Source organism: Lytechinus variegatus, chromosome 4, assembly GCF_018143015.1.
Source record: "Lytechinus variegatus isolate NC3 chromosome 4, Lvar_3.0, whole genome shotgun sequence".
Taxonomy (NCBI): Eukaryota; Metazoa; Echinodermata; class Echinoidea; order Temnopleuroida; family Toxopneustidae; genus Lytechinus; species Lytechinus variegatus.
The window spans coordinates 11296040-11318971 of record NC_054743.1 but is presented as its reverse complement, the minus strand read 5'-3'; the positions used below and the strand labels follow the sequence as shown (position 1 = coordinate 11318971).

General features: G+C 36.9%; 1 protein-coding gene across 1 annotated transcript; it reads right to left on the bottom strand.

Annotated features, from left to right (window-relative positions):
• Positions 1-707: 707 nt before the first annotated feature.
• On the bottom strand, positions 708-18756 carry LOC121413385 (charged multivesicular body protein 1b-1-like). Its single transcript, XM_041606181.1, has 5 exons — positions 18558-18756; positions 11706-11812; positions 4924-5139; positions 3253-3404; positions 708-885 (listed from the first exon to the last, which is right to left on the bottom strand). The coding sequence occupies exons 1-5, from the start codon at positions 18571-18573 to the stop codon at positions 771-773; spliced, it is 606 nt and encodes a 201-aa protein (XP_041462115.1). The 5' UTR covers positions 18574-18756; the 3' UTR covers positions 708-770.
• Positions 18757-22932: the final 4176 nt, after the last annotated feature.

Here is a 22932-nt window from a genome sequence, read left to right as displayed (position 1 = left end):
CATCCACTCACTCACTATTTCTTTTGTAATTTATTATATGAAATATTTATATTTTCTCATCATTGTCATGTGAAATGAAGTTTCATTCCTCCCTGAACATATGGAATTCCATTATTTTAACATTTTGTGCTTCAGGCAAGGAGGTCTTAATCGTCAAATTCGTAAAAATTGAAATATTGTATAATCTAAACAATAAAAAACAAAAGAAATAGTGAGTGAATGACATCATCGACTCTCTCATTTGGATGTAACTGGCTCGTTCATATAACTATTTTGTTGAAAATAAGCGAAACTTTGAAATGTCATAACTTTCTTATTTTACATCCAATTTTGATGAAATTTTCAGCATTGTGCTTTTCTGATTTTTCTCTATTGATTCAAATCAACATTTTTCTGAGGTGGACTTGACCTTTAAATCGAAACACAATACTTCATTTGATTGGACATACATATATTTGAAGTTAAGATGGTCATTACGCATACAAAAGGATTGCAGCTCAAAAAAAGCTATGTTTCAGTTTATAATATGTTATTTTAGAACCTCACATTACAGATAATTTTTTAAACATCCAAAATTAGCTGTACTGCAAATTGCATTTTGATCCTCAAACAATAAGTGACAGCTGTAACATTAAGTGTGCAGCGGGCTTCACTTACTCTGCCTATTACCAAATCCCCATAATTCTTTCTAGAAAAAGATGGTCACGTCTAGAATGATTCTCAAAATAATTACATTTCACAGGAATGGAGTAGAATTTCCTGTACGATCATCACACTTTCCTGAGCTCCGCTAACCTTGCTGACAATTCATCTTGTTCTGAGGCCGCTGTTGACTGACCAATACTTGCTGTCTGACCAGAGGGAAGTTCCATGTTTAACTCCAATCTAATACATGAAGAAAAGATATGGAAGAGAGAGGAAAAACAGAGGCAGGATAGATGGTGAAGAAAAAGAGAAATCAAGAAGATTGTTAACTGGGTCATCACAGACAGAGTGACTTTATTGTTTTATTTGAAATTTGGACAGATTTTCCTATCAAGTCTCAATAACTGGATTTAATTGCACACGGTTAACTTCTTTAGACTTACTTTATTTTCTTCATAGTAATTCAGTTCGCTTTTCGACTCTCAGGCAAAGGTGATGCCAAACAAATAATAATAATAATCATTCTATTTGCCAATGGAATTGGACAGTAGGGGAAGGCGGGGTAAGTTGAGCATAGGGGCAAGTTGAGCCACCAGCCCCAGGCCAATAATGAATGAGTCAGACATTGTGGTGGTGTCATGTATTGATGACCCATAGCATCACCCCTTACCCCACCACATTGTTTCCAACTTTGAAACAAAAAGTAGTTTTTTAGAGGGAAAAATATGAATTTCAGCCAAAAAAGTAAAAAAGGGTGTGAAATAGATAAGTGCTTTATAAACACACACGTCTTTAAATATAATAAAGACATGATAACAACATTATTAGTCCAGGTATGGATCTTCATTCTTGTCATAGTCTTTTATATGATGGATGCATAATAAATGTGTGGATATGAAATTATCGCACTAAGTTCGGACTGGGGTAAGTTGAGCCACACAGCATGGGGCAAGTTGAGCCATGGTAATTCATATGGTAATGTATCTTAAAAAACAAACAAGACATAAAAATCGATTGAAATGCAGGCTGAAAGGAGCAAGTTTACATGACTGCTCTTTTCCTTTTACAGGATGTTAGTATTTATAGAGAATTAGCAAGTGAAAAGACTTTAAACAAAAAATTGACATGCTGGTTCTCCCCCATACATTTTGTACATAGTTTTTTTGTGGCTCAACTTACCCCAGAAGGTGGCTCAAACTTACCCCATATATGGGGCAAGTTGAGCCATTTGACATCGTTTTTTTCAAAGGTCACGATGACTTTCAGTGTGGGGATAGAAAGTTATATATAGGTGGAAAATATTTCAGAAGAATTAAATTTCAAGGCAAGGTACTTATTTCGACAAGATTATTAATCATATCAATTCTAACATGCAAAAAGCAAAAACTGTCACAACTTACCCCGCCTTCCCCTATATTCTCAATGATTTTTTTCTATGAGGGCTAGCATGCCTCTGGGCAACAGTAAAGACATTGTGTATTCTTCACCTTGTTTAATGAAAATCAGTAATAAAAATTCTTATGAACAATATTCTTCTAATTCATATCAGGATACTACATCCTTATTAAATTGAGGATTATAGGTTGATTTGTCATACCTTGACCAACCCTAATATTAACCTGTTATTTTCATCCAAATTTGACCCAAAAAAATTATAATTGTCATCCCTATTTCTTGATTTCTATTTCTGTTTTAATAAAAATGGGAGGGTATAACATTACCCATCTCATGACAAGAGGACACTTGTGTATGACTGACCATCATTCTCAATTTAAAATCATTTTCTGCACAATTGGCTCTATGATAAGTCCCCACCACATACAAAAGACAAAATACTGTAGACTCTGCAATATAGTTGACCTTCTATAAGTTGAATATTATCAACCATGTCAACACATTTTTTTTCGGATCAGAATAGGCAAAACGTGTTATTTGCATCTTCTATTGCATTGCATCCAAACTGAAAAGATTCCTTTAGTTCCAATAGATTCCACTTGGGCAAGTTCACTGGTAGATTTATTTTTTATATCTCACCAACTCTGCTTCATTTTTGGGGGGGAGCCTAAAGAGGGATAAGAGGAGGTCTGTACAATAAGGATTAATATTACATAGGTTATGTAGATTCTAATCAGTGATAGGTCAAAACGCCATCACATGACCATAGCTGCAAGGATCAAATTTGTTATATTCTGGGTTTTGACGTTCACCTCAGTGAATATAACTGCGTTGTATTGTCAATTATATTCACTAAGGTGACATCACTCACATGCTTACAAGTTGCGTAATCAGGTAGTCTATTTGATGTACGCGCTAGTGTTAACACGTCGATTGCATTCAGAACGCGCATTAAGAACGCGATGTATTTTTAAAAAATATTATATTATGACGTACATGTAGATGGATCAGAGCTGTAGCAATAATTTCAGGTTGGAGCCAGGTTGGTGAATCCACATGGACTATGTAATATAACAGATATTGCCTGGTCTATCATTTTAATAAATAACATTTCAACTCCCCTCCGAAGCTATATTTGCCCCTCCGGATTATATTTTGCCCGAAGCGTGCAACTCTAGGTAGGTAATATCTGTTCTATTATACACTACTCACCCGTGTTCATCTGCTACCTGTGCCATAAGACTATCTACATCAGCCTGGGGGGTATTGAGAGTTGTACTACCAGCCATAGATTCATCCATAACTTGTGTCTGCACGTCCAGGTCTTCAAACTGCTTTTCAAACTTCTCCATCAACGCACTGACCTACAACACACAGACAAGAAATTCTACGTCAATGAAAAAGTTTAGAGTTTTCAAGAGTCACGCATGTACAGGGAGCTTTAAATTCAAGGAGGACATAGAAAAACCAAGACTGGGGGAGGAGAGTATGAGGCTTGGGTGGAGGATGGATGATGAGGATGGATAATCATGCAAAGTTGAGGGATAAGGGTAATTGCAACGTGTCTGAGCTGAATCTTGCCATCCTGTTCCATAATGACAAAAATAGAAATAAACTACTAATTACCAACTTCACTAACATGTGACTTATTGTGTGCGAAGTACGCGATACAGACAGGAAAGTAATAAACATGACCCCGGGAACCACGGGCTTTGAAAAAGCACTTCAAACATATATTTGAATGATCTGAAAATGCATTTCTTAACAAGTAGCGTGAAACCCTACCCTTAACAAGTAGTAGCTACAGAATACACCCTCAATAACTATTGAGTATGAAACATAACCCGATTAATGATTTTCATTTTGTTATTTCCACTTCATAAAAAGCTTTTCAAATGATACCCATTGTCACAGTAATGTTAATAACTGGTGAGAGGATTTTTAAAGAAGCACATACATGGCTTGTTAGAAGAAATCCTCACAAACAAACAGTTAAACTTTTGTGAAACTATGCCATTTAGGAAGCTGGAAAAAAGGGGTCAATTCTGATAAGCCATATGTTTAGTTCACAGAGTACAAGGGTATAATACAATTGAATCTAGAGATATATAACAAACATACTATCATTGTAAAATGGTAAGGTTAATTATCTACAGTACAGAGTAACTGCAACAGTTTTAAACTCATGTCTTTAGTTTACCCTTCAAAATCCCTCAGGCTGAACCTTGGATATACGCAATCCACTTATAAAGCTTAATAGACAAAATTCAGGTACACTTTAACAAAATAAGATTTAGAGGTCATACATGTATATTCAGCAAGTCAGATGTAAAGGAGAACCATGAACTAAGATGTTTTTTTTTCTTCCACGTCAAAATCAAATTCAAGCAAGTGGGAGATAAAATGGGCCAATCATTGTTGATTCTACAAAATAGAACTTAAAGGTATTGTTTAACTTTGTGAGCAGCCGATATAAAAAATTCTCAAACCAATATGAAACATGTGTACAAGTGCATGTATTAGAACTAATAAACCCTGAAAACAACCATTATTGAGAATGAAAAGCTGAAACTACAAACCCTGATTTTTTAAATAGATGTCTTATAGATGCCTAAATAGTACACATAGGTGTATAGAATGAAATTAAGATGGTGTTTTCGGTCACTTTATATTTCAATTTTTGAAGCACTAAATAATTATTTTCGAACGCAATTTTTTCTGGGCTTCATTTTTGTAACATATCACAGACACAGGTAACAAGTGTGACCTTCTAGCTCAGATTTTTTAAAAGTCAAACTAATGTTAACCAATCACTTTAATCTGAGTCAGTTTTGGTATGAGTAAAATTACCTGATTGGGCTGGAGGGACTCATAATTTATTACCTTTTCAAGATTCATTGACTTCAATGCAGAATCCATAGACTTGACCACCCCCGACATTGATGAAGTGACCTTTTTCATAGTAACGGCTGACTGGACCCTCTGAGATACTGCATCAACTCTTGAAGACATCCTAAGAAAGTTCAAGGCCTGATTCTTTTGTCTGATTGCGTTCTCAGCGTGTATCCTGGCGCCGTCAACATTGCCCTTCTGTATAGCCTATCAACGATTAAAAATCAAGTTTGTTTAATCTGATTTTAGAAATAATTCAAATACTGCATGTTTTCCTTGAGTATCTTATGAAGAGATTGCATGCACACTTCCAAAAGGCTTGGATACCTTGTCAAAAGTCAGCACTACATGTACATGTACATCATTCCCGCAGGGAACCTGCAAGTGGTGTGTACATGTAATTACTAATTCTCACATTTAATCACAGACATGGGAGATTCACAGCTCCCTTATTCCTGCTAAAAACATGGCACAGACTTTTGACAAGGTTCATAATATTGTTACACGTACAAAGGCTTTTGTTTATAAAAGTAACTGTTACGTAATGAATAAAGTTTACCAAAGGACTGTTTCACTCCCGGGGGGGCCACTTACATTGACGAGTGGATACCATTCGCGACCAAAAAAACACGTAAAAAGGATGTCCTTTTCACGATACGGCACGTTACGTACGTAACGTGATAAGGGTGTCAAAAACACAAAAATAATGAAAAAAGGGTATCTATTTCGCTAGTAAAATTACGTATTTAGGGTCGAATTTGCGGGGATGATAAAACAAAATTAAAATGTTTTATAAAGGATGTCCTTTTTGCCCCAACACTACGTGTTTAGAGTCCTATTTGCGCGAGGTGTAGAAGGTGGGGTCGTACTAAACCAAATAAGGTAAAACCGACAACCACAGGACCCGTAACAATAAAAAAATTCCTTTACTTGTTTAGGGGTTCATTTCAGGAAATATTTGCCAAGAGTATCGTTTTGTTTCCAATACTTGTTAAGGGTAGGGTTTCACACGCCAATACTTGTTAAGGGGTGCATTTTCAGAATATGGAAATTACGTGTTTAGGGTGCTTTTCGAGACCCCATGGTCGCGCATGGTATCCACTCGTGAATGGAAGTGGCCCCCCCCCCCCCCCCCCCCCCCCGGGTTTCACTACAGAGCATTAAGCAATGACATAGATTCATGGTTAAGAGGTCATGTGCAGAGGAGATATTTGAATCAATTGGTGAATACAATATACAGTATTGTACATCCCTGTGCATCTCACTAAGTAATATGTATATGTAATAAATGGGCAATTCCAAGCAAAAGTTCGTTATCCAGAATCTGGGATCTCAGTAGTAGGTGATTTCAATGATTTAGATATTAATTTCTTACTTGAAAATGACAAATTTAAACAAATTGTTACTCAACCAACCCGAGAGGGCAATATTCTTGATATGATTGTAACTACTATAGACCAATTGTACCAAGAAACCAAAATATTAGCCCCTGTTGGCATGAGCGATCATAATTGTATCCTTTGGATACCCAAACAAAAGTCTCATCGTATTAATCGAGTTAAGAAAAGAATTGTTCGCCCGATTCCTGACAGTGGCAAAAGAGCTTTTGGTACTTGGTTAACTAAGTTTACTTGGGAAGAAATGTATAGAGAAGATGATCCATCTTTGAAGTGTCAAATGTTATTGGATACTATGATGACTCACTTAGATATTCACATTCCGACAAAAGAGATTCGAATGCATTGTAGAGATAAGCCTTGGATCAATGCGGAAGTCAAAGATGTTATACATCAAAGACAGCAAGCTTTCAGTAACAACTCCCAAAGTCTGTGGCGTTACTTAAGAAACAAAGTCATACGCTTAATCAGACTAAGGAAAGTTGCATATTATAATACCAGAGTTAGAAATTTAAAAACTAGTAATCCAGCAGCATGGTACAAACAGATTCGGATTCTAACAAATACTCACAAAAAACATAGCCCAATCCATATTCCGAATATAGACCCAAGGGATTCTAATCATGATAAAAACGTTGCTAATTATATTAATCAGCATTTCTTGAACGTGGCAAGTGATCTACAAAGTTTAAATAGAAATGAATTACCTGTTTACTTACCATCCCAGAAAACCTGCCCTATTGTACAACCTTATGAAGTATATAAACAATTGAAAACTTTGAACCAACAAAAATCTGGTATTAGTGAAGACTTACCAGTCAGAATCATTCGTGAGTTTGCTTTGGAATTGTGTTCGCCACTAACTGATATCTTGAACAATTCCTTTTACCAGTCTGTTGTACCATGTCAGTGGAAACGCTCCGAGATTATACCCATTCCTAAATGTTTACCAGTAACAGTGCAGAACTTAAGACCAATAGCATTAACTAGCTATTTTGCAAAAATAGCAGAATCGTTCATATGTAAATGGTTAATAGAAGATATATCCGATCACATTGATGTTAACCAATTTGGAAACCGAAAAGGCCTATCAACAAATCATTACCTAGTTCGATTGCTTCACCAATTGTATGAAAATGCTGAAAAATCCCAATCTATATCAACTCTCATATTTACAGACTTCTCAAAAGCTTTCGACAGAATTGATCACAATATCCTTGCAAAAAAATTACTTAACCTCGAAGTTAGACCATGTCTTATTTCTTGGATTTTGGACTTCCTCGAAAATCGACAACAACGAGTCAAATACCTTGGTCAGTTTTCAGATTGGTCAGCATCACATGCAGGTGTAGCTCAAGGTACAAAACTTGGGCCTATTCTCTTTCTAATAATGATAAATGATGCATGTATAAAATCTCAAGTTCCATATTTTAAATATGTTGATGACCTCACACTAGTTGAAAGTCGCAAACAATTTCAACCATCCAAATTACCAAACGTGCTCTGTGAATTCGACCAGTGGTCCGTTAGCAATAATATGACACTTAATCCATCTAAATGTCAGTGCATGCATATAATTTTCTCTAGAAATATTGTTGATCAAAATCGTATTTTTATTGGAAATGAATGCTTGAGAACAGTGCAAAAAGCTAAAATACTAGGTATAATTGTTCAGTCTGACTTGAAATGGGAAAGTCATATATCAGACCTTTTATGTCGTAGTAATAAAAAGCTCTATATGCTTCGTTGTCTCAAAACGTATAAATTACCACTTTGCGATTTAATAACAGTATATAAGGGTTACATTAGGCCAATTTTGGATTATGGAGTACCAGTTTTTAACGGAAACCTAACACAAAACCAAGTTTCCTGTTTAGAACGTATTCAGTCAAGAGCATGCAAAATTATGCTCGGTGAAAAATACACTAATTATACCGATGCTTTAGAAGTGTGTTCTTTACAATCTTTATCTGAAAGACGAAAACAATTGTGTATGAACTTTGCTGTATCCCTTGCCAACAGCCCACTTTGTAACCATTGGCTACCTATGAACAACGATGTTGATTACTCATTGAGGAAAAGACTTAAATATCGTCAGTTTCATTGTAAAACCAAACGTTTCCAAAACAGCCCATTACCTTACTTTATAAATTTATTAAACGCTAACTTGAAATAAGTTTGTGTTCCTTGATATAGCTAGTTACCCGGTTGATATACATAGGTCTACAAACATCTACTGTGCAAGTTGTGTTTTGCTAATATATCTCGCCTAATACTAATTTGTTGTTATTATTAGCTCACAAGCTTCAGATGGAAATTTTACAATTTTTAGAACTTTTTAAACTCAAACACAATTGAATAGGTTTACAGGTTTTTATTAGTCATGATTTTAATGCATGTATTTCACATTGTAACAACTAAAGGGAAACAATGTTTTTTATGCCAATATTTTACTCATTTTTATTAAGATTTCTCATGTGGTGGAAGATGTGTTATTTTACAAACTGCGTCATTCTTCAAATTTTAAGTAATCGTTCTCAGGATTGAGCAGGACGGTTTCCTGGGACGGGCGACCGCTCACCCCCCCCCCCTTGGTTCTTCTTTTTTTTTTTTTATTTGTATGCTTAATGAGTGCAAGGTGTCAGGGGTGACTGCTGGGTTGGTGGGTGCAGTTGTTTGATTTAACGTGCTTATGGTTGTTGGATGAATGAGGAGTGTGTTGTGAATGTGAATGTGAATGTTTTTTTTTTTTTTTCTTTTTGTAAGAGATTGTTTGTCGGCCCTATTAATGCATAGCTCCAGTGAGGTTAGCTGACCCTAAGTTCCGCCTGAGCGATGGATTTGAATAACCAATTCCATTGCCCAGGTTGAATGGTGTTGTTGAGGGATTGGCATTCCCTGGCTGGAGCTGTGCATTGAACTTGACTGCTCGCTCGTCCCCAGACACCCTCCTGTCTTTAGTTCTTTTGTTACTTGCTTAAATCTATGTTTTTATTGTTTGAATTTGAGTGGCGATGTTTGTCAATGAGCATTCTTCCACCACCACCTTTCAGTCTTCTAGTTGTTATTTTGTTAAGTTGCATTATATTCTCTTAATCATTTCAAGTTTTGATGTTTTTAAATCACCTATTTATACATGTATATACCTGTAAATTGTACACAATTCAGCCTTTTGGCTGCAACGTGCAATGATTTTGAATAAAACCTTTTCAATTCAATTCAATTCAATTTTCCTAACAATTATATTGGCTCTACAGTGTATTTCAAATCTGGATCAAATTTTTCTATCAATACTCATGGAATTTCATAAATACAAAAGGGGAACATAATTAGTCACATTTTTTTCCCTTATGCATCTCCTTATAGGAGAATCCGAACTATACAAGAAATTCTATACATGGGACTACATATATTGTTTTTTTTACTTAATTTCAATTTAACAGAAATCTATTGCTTGTTATGTAAAATTTTCTTTTGGATAATCTGAAGGTCATCATTTTACATCATATCAAACAAAAGTTTTAAAATATAAGTTCATTTTATGTTGCCAGTTAGTGGATATTTCTCATGTCATCGGGTATGGGTTTACATTTTAAGTTGTAAGTAATGAAATAATACACCAATTTTTTAATGTAATGCAGCATATTAAAGCTAGAACAACATAGAATCCAATCAATAAATCAAAAGTATGATAGCAATTCAAAATTCAGAGTTTGAGCAATATGTTTTCTCCTCAAATATGCATGTCCATTTTGCGTCACTCCGTAACCATGATTTATGAATATTCATATCTCATTAATTCAGTGGATCAAAATAATGAATTTTATCATTTTGAAAAGTGGGTTTCAGTAACTACTGTCAGATACCATTTCTTTCCAAATAACTATTCAAATATGGTTGATATCTTTGTTTAAATGCAAAAAAGTTGTTTCTGAATGTCACTCCGTAACCGTGGAACTGCCCAAATGCACTAGCATATCCAGTATCAACTATGACAAAACAAGTGGAACGCCTCTGGCAGTGTCGCCTGCATTACGCGATTCAATATAGCAACAGTGCTGACTTTTATTAAATCAGCTATTGCATAATTATTCACAAAAGAAAAACACTCATATGATAATGAAGTACTGTCCTTTGACCCAACATGACCATAATCATATGACCTACATGTAAGACATGTGCAAAACATACTTGATATTAACCCTTATGTCTGTTTCATGAACTATCGTCGCACACACCACGAACCGTCCCCTCTGCGCACTTCGATGCGAAAGTTACTTTTGCAGAAAACGCATTTACAGAAAAGTTTTTTTTAAACCAGCAATAAGTGCACCTATATGTACAAGGAGAGCAAATTATTTACCAGTGTTTTCGTTAAAAAGTTCAGGTTCCAAAGTTTCATCCCGTATCTTTATATTTTCTTGAAGTTAATTATTTACGCCACAGTGGGCAACGTAACAGAGAGGACGGTTCGTGGAATAGATACAGTGCGCTTAACTTTCGCATCGAAGTGCGCAGAGAGGACGGTCCGTGGTGCGTGCGACGGTATGTGCACTCATTACTTGACGCTCTCAGAATACAGGTGTGCTGAAATGAGCACAATAAAGTGCAAGTCTGTACAAATCATGGTGTGAAAACACAGATTCAAACCACCACCTTTGAACTCGGGCCATAGTTTCAGCATAATGCCCCATGATGCACTGCAAAGTCAAGTAAACCTTTATATCTAGCCATCTTGCAATGGCTATTGGAAAGTGGACCAAAGGAAAAGAAATTGCAGGCATTGATGTATCATTGATTTAATTCAATAATCTGTCTTAGTACTTCTGAACATATTACGCATTTTCCTCTGGATGTACATGATTAATACAGGCATAGACGGAAGAGAAAAATGCCCCATATTGTAATTTTTCCACAAATTTGACGATCACCTTGTCATGGCATTGTTTCTACCCCGGGGGGGGGGGGGGCCCACTTCCATTGACGAGTGGATACCATGCGCGACCATGGGGTCTCGAAGAGCACCCTAAACACGTATGTTCCATATTCTGAAAATGCACCCCACCTTCCACACCTCGTGCAAATCGGACTCTAAACACGTAGTGTAAGGGCAAAATGGACATCCTTTATAAAACATTTTAATTTTGATTTATCATCCCCGCAATAGATACCCTTTTTTCATTATTTTTGTGTTTTTGACACCCTTATCACATTACATACGTAACATGCCCTATCTTGAAAATGACATCCTTTTTACATGTACATGTTTTTGGGGTCGCGCATGGTATCCACTCGTCAAAGTAAGTGGCCCCCCCCCCTTGTTTCGACTCCTGTCTACATGCACACCTCCTGCTTAATTTACAAATTACAACTTACCTTTTTTAATTTCAGCTTCTCGGCTTTCTCGGCTTTCTCTTCTTTCTCACATTTCTTAGATGATCTCTCCAACTGCTTGGCTGCAAACCTCAAATTGAAGAGTTGTTCTGAAAACAAGTTCTGGTTAAGAAAACCATTCATATCTGCATCACATGTACTCTAAAATCTCATTGATTATCATTGTTTGGCAACACCTGTGCTTGGAAGGCTAAAAGAGCTGAATAAATGTGACCCGAGAGTCTCTCCTCCTGATATGATTGTGAAGGTTTCCAGGCCATCACATCGAACTTTTAAAGGGGAAGTTCACCCTGAAGAAAACTTTGTTGTAAAAATAGCAGAAAAAATAGTAAAAAATATTGGTGAAGGTTTGAGGAATATCTGTTTAAGAGTAAAAAATTTATTAGAGTTCAAAGTTTTGGATTTGTGAAGTCATAAACGAGCAGCTGCCCCATGTGTTATGTAATATAAAATGCATGAATTTCAATTTTTTTATGGTTCCTGATAAATTAATTTTGTTTTCTATTCATGATCGGGTGTGAAATGATTTGTCTATTGATATACAAAAGGTACAGTGAAAACCATTCTCAATTTTCTGAAAAAATGACATCTCATCGATTTTTTACCATTTGCTATGTAGGAATGCTGCTCGCATATGATGTCACAAATCAAATAATTGATATTCTAATAACTTTTTAATTATTTGATGAATTTATCTCAAACCTTCGGCAATATTTTTTATTATTTTTTCTGCTATTTTTACAATAAACTTTTTCTCAGGGTGAACTTCCCCTTTAATCTGACTTCCACTTTTTAAAGTAAATCTTCAGGTGGGAACACTATGATACTTATACTATTGACCTACATAACAGTGAAAACTACAAATGAAATTAAAAATGAGTAGCATTTGCATGCCTACATGAAAATATGTCTGTATAGTCAGGGCTCCACACTAACCCTTTTTTTCTACTGGTCCAACCTGTTCATGTCGGACCAGTAGATACCCAATTTTTAAATTTTTTTACTGGTCCAAACCTAGATTTACTGGCCCCCCAAAATAAAGAAAACCATAAAAAAGACCATAACACCATAAAAAAAGTTTATTTTGCTGTCATTTATTGTTTTTATTGCCCCCAACAAAAAAACAACAGGTATACAAACAGTAGCCTACACACACAAAACATGCATGTAATTCATGCGAGTCATTTTTATAATTTACAAAAGACAAGAAAATATTTGTATCAGCTTGATATATTTTTTACTAGTCATGTTGGACCAGTAAACCTTGTTATTTCTGAAAAGTTACTGGCACGACAGCAATTTTTACTGGTCTGGGACTGTCGGACCAGTCCAGTGCCAGTGTCGTGCCCCGTATAGTATACATGTCATTATAAATCGCAATGTACACACTGCTTGTTCACAATCTCCCTTCTTTATCTCATGCATTTCATTAGAGATGAGAGTACGGTGAGTATAAGAAATTACGATCATTCAAGACGAACAGAGACTGTTTGCTTTTCATCTATTTTTTCTCATCATTATTTAATGCACGTTTTCTAACGGCAGATTTCAAAACGACCTCTGCAGCAATGCCACTGAAATTCGGACATGCATGACTCAGTATAAGTGTAGGTTAGACATTTAACTCGTAGAGGTAGAATAATATGTCCAAAACAAGAGAAATGCAAAATTGCAACAAACTCCCGCAAATTTCATAACAGGATTTATAGAATCAAGTCCTACGAAACTTACCGAACGATGTGAAGTCAATTCCCCCTACGATGAATAACCCTCAAATAACCTCATTTAAGCGTTTATTTTTTTTCTTGTTGACAAACTACGGAGCGAGCTTACAAAATGTACGATTTCCCAAATTTTTCGTCTAATGAGCTAAAGAGGGTGCGCGATTTTATCTTCATATTAAAGACACAAGGGAAAGACTAGGCACTAAAACTATTTTACACGTAAATTGATGCAGAGCGTTACACGAAGTCGGCAAAGTGTCCAATCTTTTTACTTGGTGGAACGTTAATTGACAAACGAACGGTAGCACTTGCGGCGCTTCATTTAAGGTACATAGAATTTTCTATATTCTTTGTTTAATTTGTCATTGCTTTGAATGTTTTCAAAAAAGTATTGTCATCATCAGCAAAAGTAATATGAAAGGTACGTTTTTTAAGTTATTGCATTTATTGGTGTCTATATTTTATCAAACAATCATTGGAATTGCGCATACAATGAATCAAGAATCTAGGTTTAAAAATTATGACAAGCTGAATTAAGGTTGTGAATTATATTAGCGCCATTAATGACCTTTTATTTTTGTGGAAGAGACATGCGAAGCAATTTTCCAGGCTAAGGTTAGCAATTTGTCTCTTTTTTATATGCTTTATACATAGAACATATTTGTAAAATTGAAAATGGAACGCTTTTGACCAGAAAAGACCCTGGTGAGTAGCGGAATGAGTTTCGGCTAACATTATTCGCGTCATGAAGCGAAGTTATCCGACAACTCTAAAATCTGTTGCATAAGCACGTTCGTAGTCGTAGTGCAAGGCACTCATTCAATGAACAAGGTTATTATATAACCTTGTTCTCAGTTATATCTCTATGTGTGGCAAAATAATGGTGGCAGTGTTTGGCTTAATTTCTCTTTTTATATGGGACAAATTTTGGATTTTCTTACACTGTCAGTTTTCATTTACAGGTATTCATCATATAACTTGGCTCTTACATGTATGTAAATTTAATTCTTTAAATTATTTTTTTCTTCATGAAATATAGAGATTAAAGGAGAAATATATTGATTATGAATGTGGGCTTATTATATATCAATGGAAAGGTAATGATGTGGGGATCATCAGTGGGTCATTCAAAAATACCGAAAATAATACAAAAAGGTGAAAATCGCCGATTAAAAAACGCTAAAATGCCCCTCCGAAATATGCCTCGCATCGGTCTCTGAATTGACTGGAATTTGATGACGTCACTGTCTGTACGAGAGGCGTGATTGGCTCTCCCACGTGAAGCTCCACTTGCATGCAAAACCTGTTGCGTGGGTACGTTTTCTCCACACTGTCACTGAATACTTCTATCACGAAATGAAAGAAAACCCAGAATTTTATCTAGATTTGGATTTTCAAATTGATGATTTTAAAGATGAAGAGAATGATGATGAAATGAACAACACAGTGAGGTAGTTGGAGGTAAATAATGGGGGAACAATGCCGATGATTATGATGAAAATTCAACTTGCCTGACGATCACAAGTAAAGTCATGTACATGCCGATTCGCTACCAACTCATGCAGCTGCTGCTACAAGTGGTAGCTATATATACGTACACCGCGCGGGCCAAATTAAATCCATGAAAATGAATAACCACATCCAGAGAGAGTCTATCATAAGAAGGAAAATAATGATATAACTGTACTTACAAACAAGTGAATAATCCGAATTAACCTGAAAGCAAATCAACTCAACGAATAGCAGCAGACGATATGCACCGACGATAAACTTCATGTGGCTGGGATAGATTGTCACTCGTTCTGTTAGATGTAATTTGTAACTCATTAATTTGACAAAATTACGAAACTCGGGGAATTATTTATATATATAAAAATATAGTAACATCTCTTATTATTTTTTGTATTACGATAAAACCTCTTTTGAAGGAAAATGTTGAGATAAACTAAAATTACTTTTAAATCCCCCCCCCAACATGCGTAGCTTGTATGTCATTGCAAACAAACCATCGCAAACATGCACGTATTCCTTCCTTGCTGATTGAGAGCTGTGCAACACGTGCATAGATCTATTCTCTCAGTCTCAGCCAAGGCGAGCAAACAATACGGCATGTGTTGTTGTGATGGTTTGTTTACGATCACATAATGCTACGCATGATGGGATGATCTTTTACATCTAATTTTAATTTACCTCAACGTTTTCCTTCAAAACAGGTTTTATCATAATTCAAAAAATGATAAGAGATGTTACTATATTTTTATATAGAATAATAATTCCCCGAGTTTCGTAATTTTGTCAAATTAATGAGATAAAAGTTACATCTAACAGAACGAGTGATAGTCTATCCAGCCACATGAAGTTTATCGTCAGTGCATATGCCATATCGTCTGGTACTATTCGTTGAGTTGATTTGCCTTCAGGTTCGGATTATTCACTTGTTTGTAAGTACAGTTATATCATTTTCCTTCTTATGATAGACTGTCGATCTGGATGTGGTTATTCATGTTCAGCATGAATTCAATTTGGCCCGCGCGGTGTAGCTAGCACTTCCAGCAGCATGAATTGGTAGCGAATCGGTATGTACATGACTTTACTTGTGATTGTGTTGCAAGTTGAATTTTCATCATCATCATCATCGGCGTAATTCCCCCAATTTACCTCCAACTACGTCACTGTGTTGTTTCACTTCATCATCATTCTCTTCATCTCAAAATCATCAATTTGAAAATCCAAATCTAGATAAAATTCTGGGTTTTCTTTCGATCATTTCGGGATCGAAGTATTCAGTGACAATGTGGAGAAAATGTACCCTTGCAACAGGTTTTGCATGCAAGTGGAGCTTCACGTGGGAGAGCCAATCACGCCTCTCGTACAGACAGTGACGTCATAAAAAAAATCCCCAATTTCGCGGACGTAATTCTGCGTGTTTGAAGCATTCAGAGAGAGAACTTTAAACTATCAATTAACTGAGTTTCATCCGTCTCCATGATAAATGATGTACACCATCGTGTTCTCCTTATTTTCTCCTTTATTGTGATATATGATTCTCCAGTTTTACGATTTTCAATATATTTCTACTTTAAAAAATGAAAATTTTCTTGCCATATTACTTTCCACCAATAGAGGGCGTACACAAAAATATGCCCAAAATTCAAGTTTTTTGAGCGTTCTGGTGAATACAAAAATTATTCCCAAATTACTAATGAAAAATAAATTGAAACTGTATGGAAATCAGTCATTTTTGGTCACAAAAGTGATATTTTAATGATTTTTCAAAGTGTGTGCTATGTACAGCATTGCCATTGGCATACAATAGTCCTACCTGTAGATTCCCCACAGGCAGGATGGTTGCAGTGAACAAGTGGTGCAAGGTTAGTATAGTATACTAACCTCGCAATATGTGTGAGTGGGCCCTGCCCTGCTGCCTGGCCTGGGCCGGGGCCTTGCAATTGTGAATATTCCTCACCTGTTTCTGAATCTGAATTTCTGCCAACAAGCCGAAGACTAGTCAAAACATGGAACAGCTGTCAACATTTATATTTAAACAGAGATGCCAAGTTAAAAAAAATGTAATGCGTGAGATTTTCATGACTCGACGTCTCTGTGCGAGCGCAGCCAGTACTTACACTCGTACGTTGCGAAAAGGTGCGCGCGTAACGCGCGCGCGCATGAGATATGGGCTTCAAAACCATGCGATGCACGCACGCTATTCATCGTATCACGTACTAGCTGTGCGCTGACTGCACTTTTGATTCGTCTCGCATGCTGGGCTAGACGCGAAGGCGGTCGGCCAGTCGTATAATCTGGCGAATAATGCTACTTTTTCTCTCTTTTTTTTCTGTCGGGTCCCGATGCGTGAGAAAAATGGGTGCCATGCGTGAGATCGTGAGACAGACCCTGAATGCGTATAGTCATGTATTGTATCACCGGACACTATCATATTTCCGGACGCGCATATTACTGCGTACGAAATCAATTTCGTACCGTAAGACTTCCGCAGTTCAATGTTACAGATCAATTCAAAGAACAAGTTTGCAAAAAACAAGGAGAAAAAATCCAACTTTTACCTTATTTTCTCTAAAATGACAGAAAATGCTTAAAATATCATATAACATGGTTTTGCATTAACAAATGATTCAATTGATCTATTTTCTGATGGCAATAGGGACCTAATTTCGGGCCTGATTCGCCGAATTTCAATCTCGTCCGCTCCATCGATCAGGTCGTCGACGGCTAGTTCTCAATGCAAGGTATGTACTCCGGCCGTCCGTGCGCGAGGTAGATAGAGAGCCGTCAACGATCGTCTGTGCATCGATAGAACTTGACTGAGGGTCACGATATGAACGAGCATTACTACTGGAAAGTGCCATATCGAACACGCGATCAATTTTTTTTTTTCAAAAATTTAATTCGTTAGCAAACACCAATTTATTACAAAGATCTGCTCAAAATCGATATAAGAAAGCAAACAAAACTTAGAATTTACTCATGAGATGATATATCATGAAAAAAATCACACCAACTCTTTCTTACATCTTATAATCAAGAATATTTTTACCCGTCCGGCGCCCGTCCGGAATTATGATGTAATTTGTCACGCACGAAAATAATTGTTTTTCGCGGAGGGGTATGCGGCAAGTGCGGTGCAAAGAAAACGGTTGGAAAATATAAAATATTTTCTTCATATTCATAATTTTCAGAATATTTGGAATAGCAAGGTATAATTTTTCTTCATTGTATTTCCTCTAGTTGTCATTTTTAAAGCACTGAAATAAAGGTGTCCGGCAATAGGATACACTGCCATACTGCGTGAGTCTCACGCACAATGCGTGAGACTTGGTAGCTCTGTTTAAATACCACAGACCATCCATCCTTCACTCTTCTCTCGCAATACTTATTGTAATAATGCAGCTCCCTTGCGATTCCATTGACATTTACTCGAATAAAGCTCAAGCCTCAGTCAAGGTAGGCAAACATCTTGCATCTAAACGTGAAAACCTACATTCGTCTGCACGTATACTAAATTGCACACACCGATTATCGTATGGAGCTGAGCTGAGTTTGCCTTTTTTTCGTGAACTCGACGGTAGACAGGATCTGAAAAGGATACTTTCTAAATTGCTCATCTTTGCGATCTCGTGGAACTTGAAGGCAAGAATACAGTAAACGTCTGATCTCCTTGACCTGATGAAATGAAAGGTATAACTTTTGTCCAAAGTCTCAGTCAAGAAGTGAAAAATCAACGAAGACTATAATGTAGTAAGATCACATGAAAATGATTCCTCGTTGGCTGGCTCTCGCTCTAGATCGATGTTTACGACTTTTTCACTTCCTAGTGTAGGCTTGTTCTATTCGTTCAAATAAAAAAAAGTGATAGATAAGAAACCTCACTCCAGCTTTACTCTTCGAATTTCATTTTTTTTAAAATCTATACACTCATAAACAGTGAAGCTAAATATAGACGTAGATTATTCAGACATACAAAAATATATGTAGGTGAAAAAACAATGTTTGACTATTTATTCAGACATTTACAATAAATAACAACAGCTTGGTAATAGTTTATAACCAGTGAACAAATTGCTAAAAATAAATATGACTGCCAAACACAACTACCAACTTTGTTTATTTTTCCCCACAACTCATCTGTTAAAATGAGATTTGATAAAAAAATTTCTTCTCCCCCCCTCCCTACGTTCCTCTTTCTTTTTTTTATCCCACCCCCCCCCCCGTTGTTTTTTTTTTTGCAAGGTGGATTGCAGGGGGCACATGCCTGCATGCATGCATGCCTCCCCGGCGTAGTTACGCCACTGCCACTGCCTTTGAAGGCCATGTGTAGCCAGTTTCAAGGTTAAAATGAAACGTGATTTGTGCCGAAAATTGATCATTGCCATTGAGAATATTTCAAATTTCATTTTATCACAAAATAATTTGGATTACATGAAGCACATGACGAAATGTATTTCAAAGCCGTATCATGTCACGAAGGGGCAAAATAACTCTAGGAATTTGACAAGTTTCCCAGGACCAAAATCCAATTGAAACCAGTTGGATTTCCAACTGGTTTCAATTGGTTTCAATTGGTTTCAACTGGTTTCAATTGGTTTTAACTGGAATTTAACAATTTCCAGTTGAAACCAGTTGGGCAACTGGAAATCCTTACTGGAACCAGTTGGGTAACTGGAAATCCTAACTGGAACCAGTTGGGAAACTGGAAATCCTAACTGGAACCAGTTGGGCAACTGGAAATCCTAACTGGAACCAGTTGGGTAACTGGAAATCCTAACTGGAACCAGTTGGGCAACTGGAAATCCTAACTGGAACCAGTTGGGCAACTGGAAATCCTAATTAGAACCAGTTGGGTAACTGGAAATCCTAACTGGAACCAGTTGGGCAACTGGAAATCCTAACTGGAACCAGTTGGGCAACTGGAAATCCTAACTGGAACCAGTTGGGCAACTGGAATTTCTAACTGGAACCAGTTGGGTAACTGGAAATCCTAACTGGAACCAGTTGGGCAACTGGAACTTCACCTAACTGGAACCAGTTGGGTAACTGGAAATGACTTCCAACTGGAAATGATTTCTAACTGGAACCAGTTGGGTAACTGGAAATCCTAAATGGAACCAATCGGGTAACTGGAGATGACTTCTAACTGGAAAGATGGGTAACTGGAAATGAATTCTAATTGGAACCAGTTGGGTAACTGTAAATAAAACTGGAACCAGTTTGGTAACTGGAAATCCTAACTGGATCCAGTTGGGTAACTGGAAATGATTTCCAATTGGTTTCCAATTGGAAATTTTCCAGTTACCCAACTGGATCCAATTGAAACCAGTTAATTTGCATATTTTCTGCCAGTGTGCACAAATTAATGTTTTTATGAGATTCATCATAATTTACAATATATCTGTTGAATTTTGTTAATTTGAAGTACCACACTTTTTTAAGATAAGTGTTTGGAATACTTAGCAGTGAAAACCATGTTCATAAATGTTATAGATTATAATTAGAATAGATTAAAAGATAATTAGTACACCACTAACTGTTACCAAATTGCATCAAATAAAAATACATATATTTGAAGATCTTCCATATAAATATGTACATATGAAAGTCTGCATTTTATCAATGCCCTTTACATTGGTATATACAGGCATAACACTGCTTCTGTGTTGACATGAGCAATAGTTAGTGCAAGTGTTAATTAATTTGTAACTAATTAAGTTCATTCCAACTGGAAGTTCCAATTGGATCCAGTTGGAAATCAATTGGTTTCAACTGGTTCCAGTTGAAACCAGTTGCCTCCAATTGGTTTCAACTGGAACCAATTGAAACCAGTTACCTCCAATTGGATTCAACTGGTTTCATATAGGGAAATTGGAACAACTGGAACCAATTGGAAACCAATTGCCAACTGGTTCCAGTTGCCCAATTGGTTTTAACTGGAACCAATTGGCAACTGGTTTTCAATTGGAACCAGTTGTTCCAATTTCCCTATTGAAACCAGTTGGCCAACTGGTTTCAATTGGTTTTGCTCTAATTGGTTTTAACTGGATTTTGGTCCTGGGTTACGTCATCATTTTATAAATTTGGCACACACTTCCACATTACAAAAAAAAATGAGTTTGAGGAAATTTATCAGTTAGTGGTGTTATGTGACAGATGTGGCCGCTTGCGGCCAGTCTAGTAATTTCAAATAATATTGTAATACTTAAAAATTGGCATAATACCCGACCAGAGACAAGGAAAGTAATATATCATTACAAAAGTATACTGTTGTATCAAACCAGATAGGGTAGTGATCTTTTGGCTACAATCTGCAAGAAATATTAAATGAAACCTATGTCTGACACATTTTATCCCGGTCCCTGTGCCCGGAGGGGCCACTTACATTGACGAGTGGATACCATGCGCTACCAAAAAAACACGTAAAAAGGATGTCTTTTTCACGATAGGGCACACGTTACGTACGTAACGTGATAAGGGTGTCAAAAACACAAAAATAATGGAAAAGGGGTATCTATTTCGCTAGGAAAATTACGTGTTTAGGGTCGAATTTGCGGGGATGATAAAACAAAATTCAAATGTTTTTAAAGGATGTCCTTTTTGCCCCAACACTTCGTGTTTAGAGTCCGATTTGCGCGAGGTGTAGAAGGTGGGGTCGTACTAAACCAAATAAGGTAAAGCGAAGGACCCGTAACAATAAAACATTCCTGTACTTGTTTAGGGGTTCATTTCAGGGAATATTTGCCAAGAGTATCGTTTTGTTTCCAATCCCGGAGGGGCCACTTACATTGACGAGTGGATACCATGTGCGACCAAAAAAACACGTAAAAATGATGTCTTTTTCACGATAGGGCACGTTACGTACGTAACGTGATAAGGGTGCCAAAAACACAAAAATAATGAAAAAAGGGTATCTATTTCGCTAGGAAAATTACGTGTTTAGGGTCTAATTTGCGGGGATGATAAAACAAAATTAAAATGTTTTATAAAGGGTGTCATTTTTGCCCCAACACTTCGTGTTTAGATTCCGATTTGCGCGAGGTGTAGAAGTGGGGTCGTAAACCAAATAAGGTAAAGCCGACGACCGAAGGAACCGTAACAATAAAACATTCCTGTACTTGTTTAGGGGTTCATTTCAGGGAATATTTGCCAAGAGTATCGTTTTTTTTTTCCAATACTTGTTAAGGGTAGGGTTTCACACGCCAATACTTGTTAAGGGGTTCATATTCAGAATATGGAAATTACGTGTTTAGGGTGCTTTTCGAGACCCCTTGGTCGCGCATGGTATCCACTCGTGAATGGAAGTGCCCCCCCCCCCCGGGTTTCCAATACTTGTTAAGGGTAGGGTTTCACACGCCAATACTTGTTAAGGGGTGCATTTTCAGAATATGGAAATTACGTGTTTAGGGTGCTTTTCGAGACCCCTTGGTCGCGCATGGTATCCACTCGTGAATGGAAGTGCCCCCCCCCCCCGGGTTTCCAATACTTGTTAAGGGTAGGGTTTCACACGCCAATACTTGTTAAGGGGTGCATTTTCAGAATATGGAAATTACGTGTTTAGGGTGCTTTTCGAGACCCCATGGTCGCGCATGGTATCCACTTGTGAATGGAAGTGCCCCCCCCCCGGGTCCCTGTGGCATCAAACTGAGCCTGCAGCCTTTTTTCTTCTTTGATCCGTGTCTGTCGGTACTGAGTGTAAATACAAAGGAATACGCGCACTGCATGGCGTAAGGGTTGAGACAAGAAAGTGACCATTTTAAAACAAAACATAATTGTGGTAAATTCAGTGGCGTACCTAGGATTTTCCACGGGGGGGGGGGGGGAAACCGTCGCCAAAAAATTTGTCAAGCTTGGGTTACTTTTTTTTTCATTTTAAACTTCTTTTAACTTTGAATTTCCCTTCATAAGTAAGAAAAGAAGACTTTTTGTCAACCTATAAAGCCGACGTTTTTGTTTCCAATACTCAAGGGTACGCG

Coding starts and splice junctions, on each gene's coding strand:
- LOC121413385 (XM_041606181.1), bottom strand. Junction 5,140..11,705: donor AGAAGCTGAAATTAAAAAAG/GTAAGTTGTAAT, acceptor AATCGTTGATAG/GCTATACAGAAGGGCAATGT. Junction 886..3,252: donor CAGGTAGCAGATGAACACGG/GTGAGTAGTGTA, acceptor TTCATGTATTAG/ATTGGAGTTAAACATGGAAC.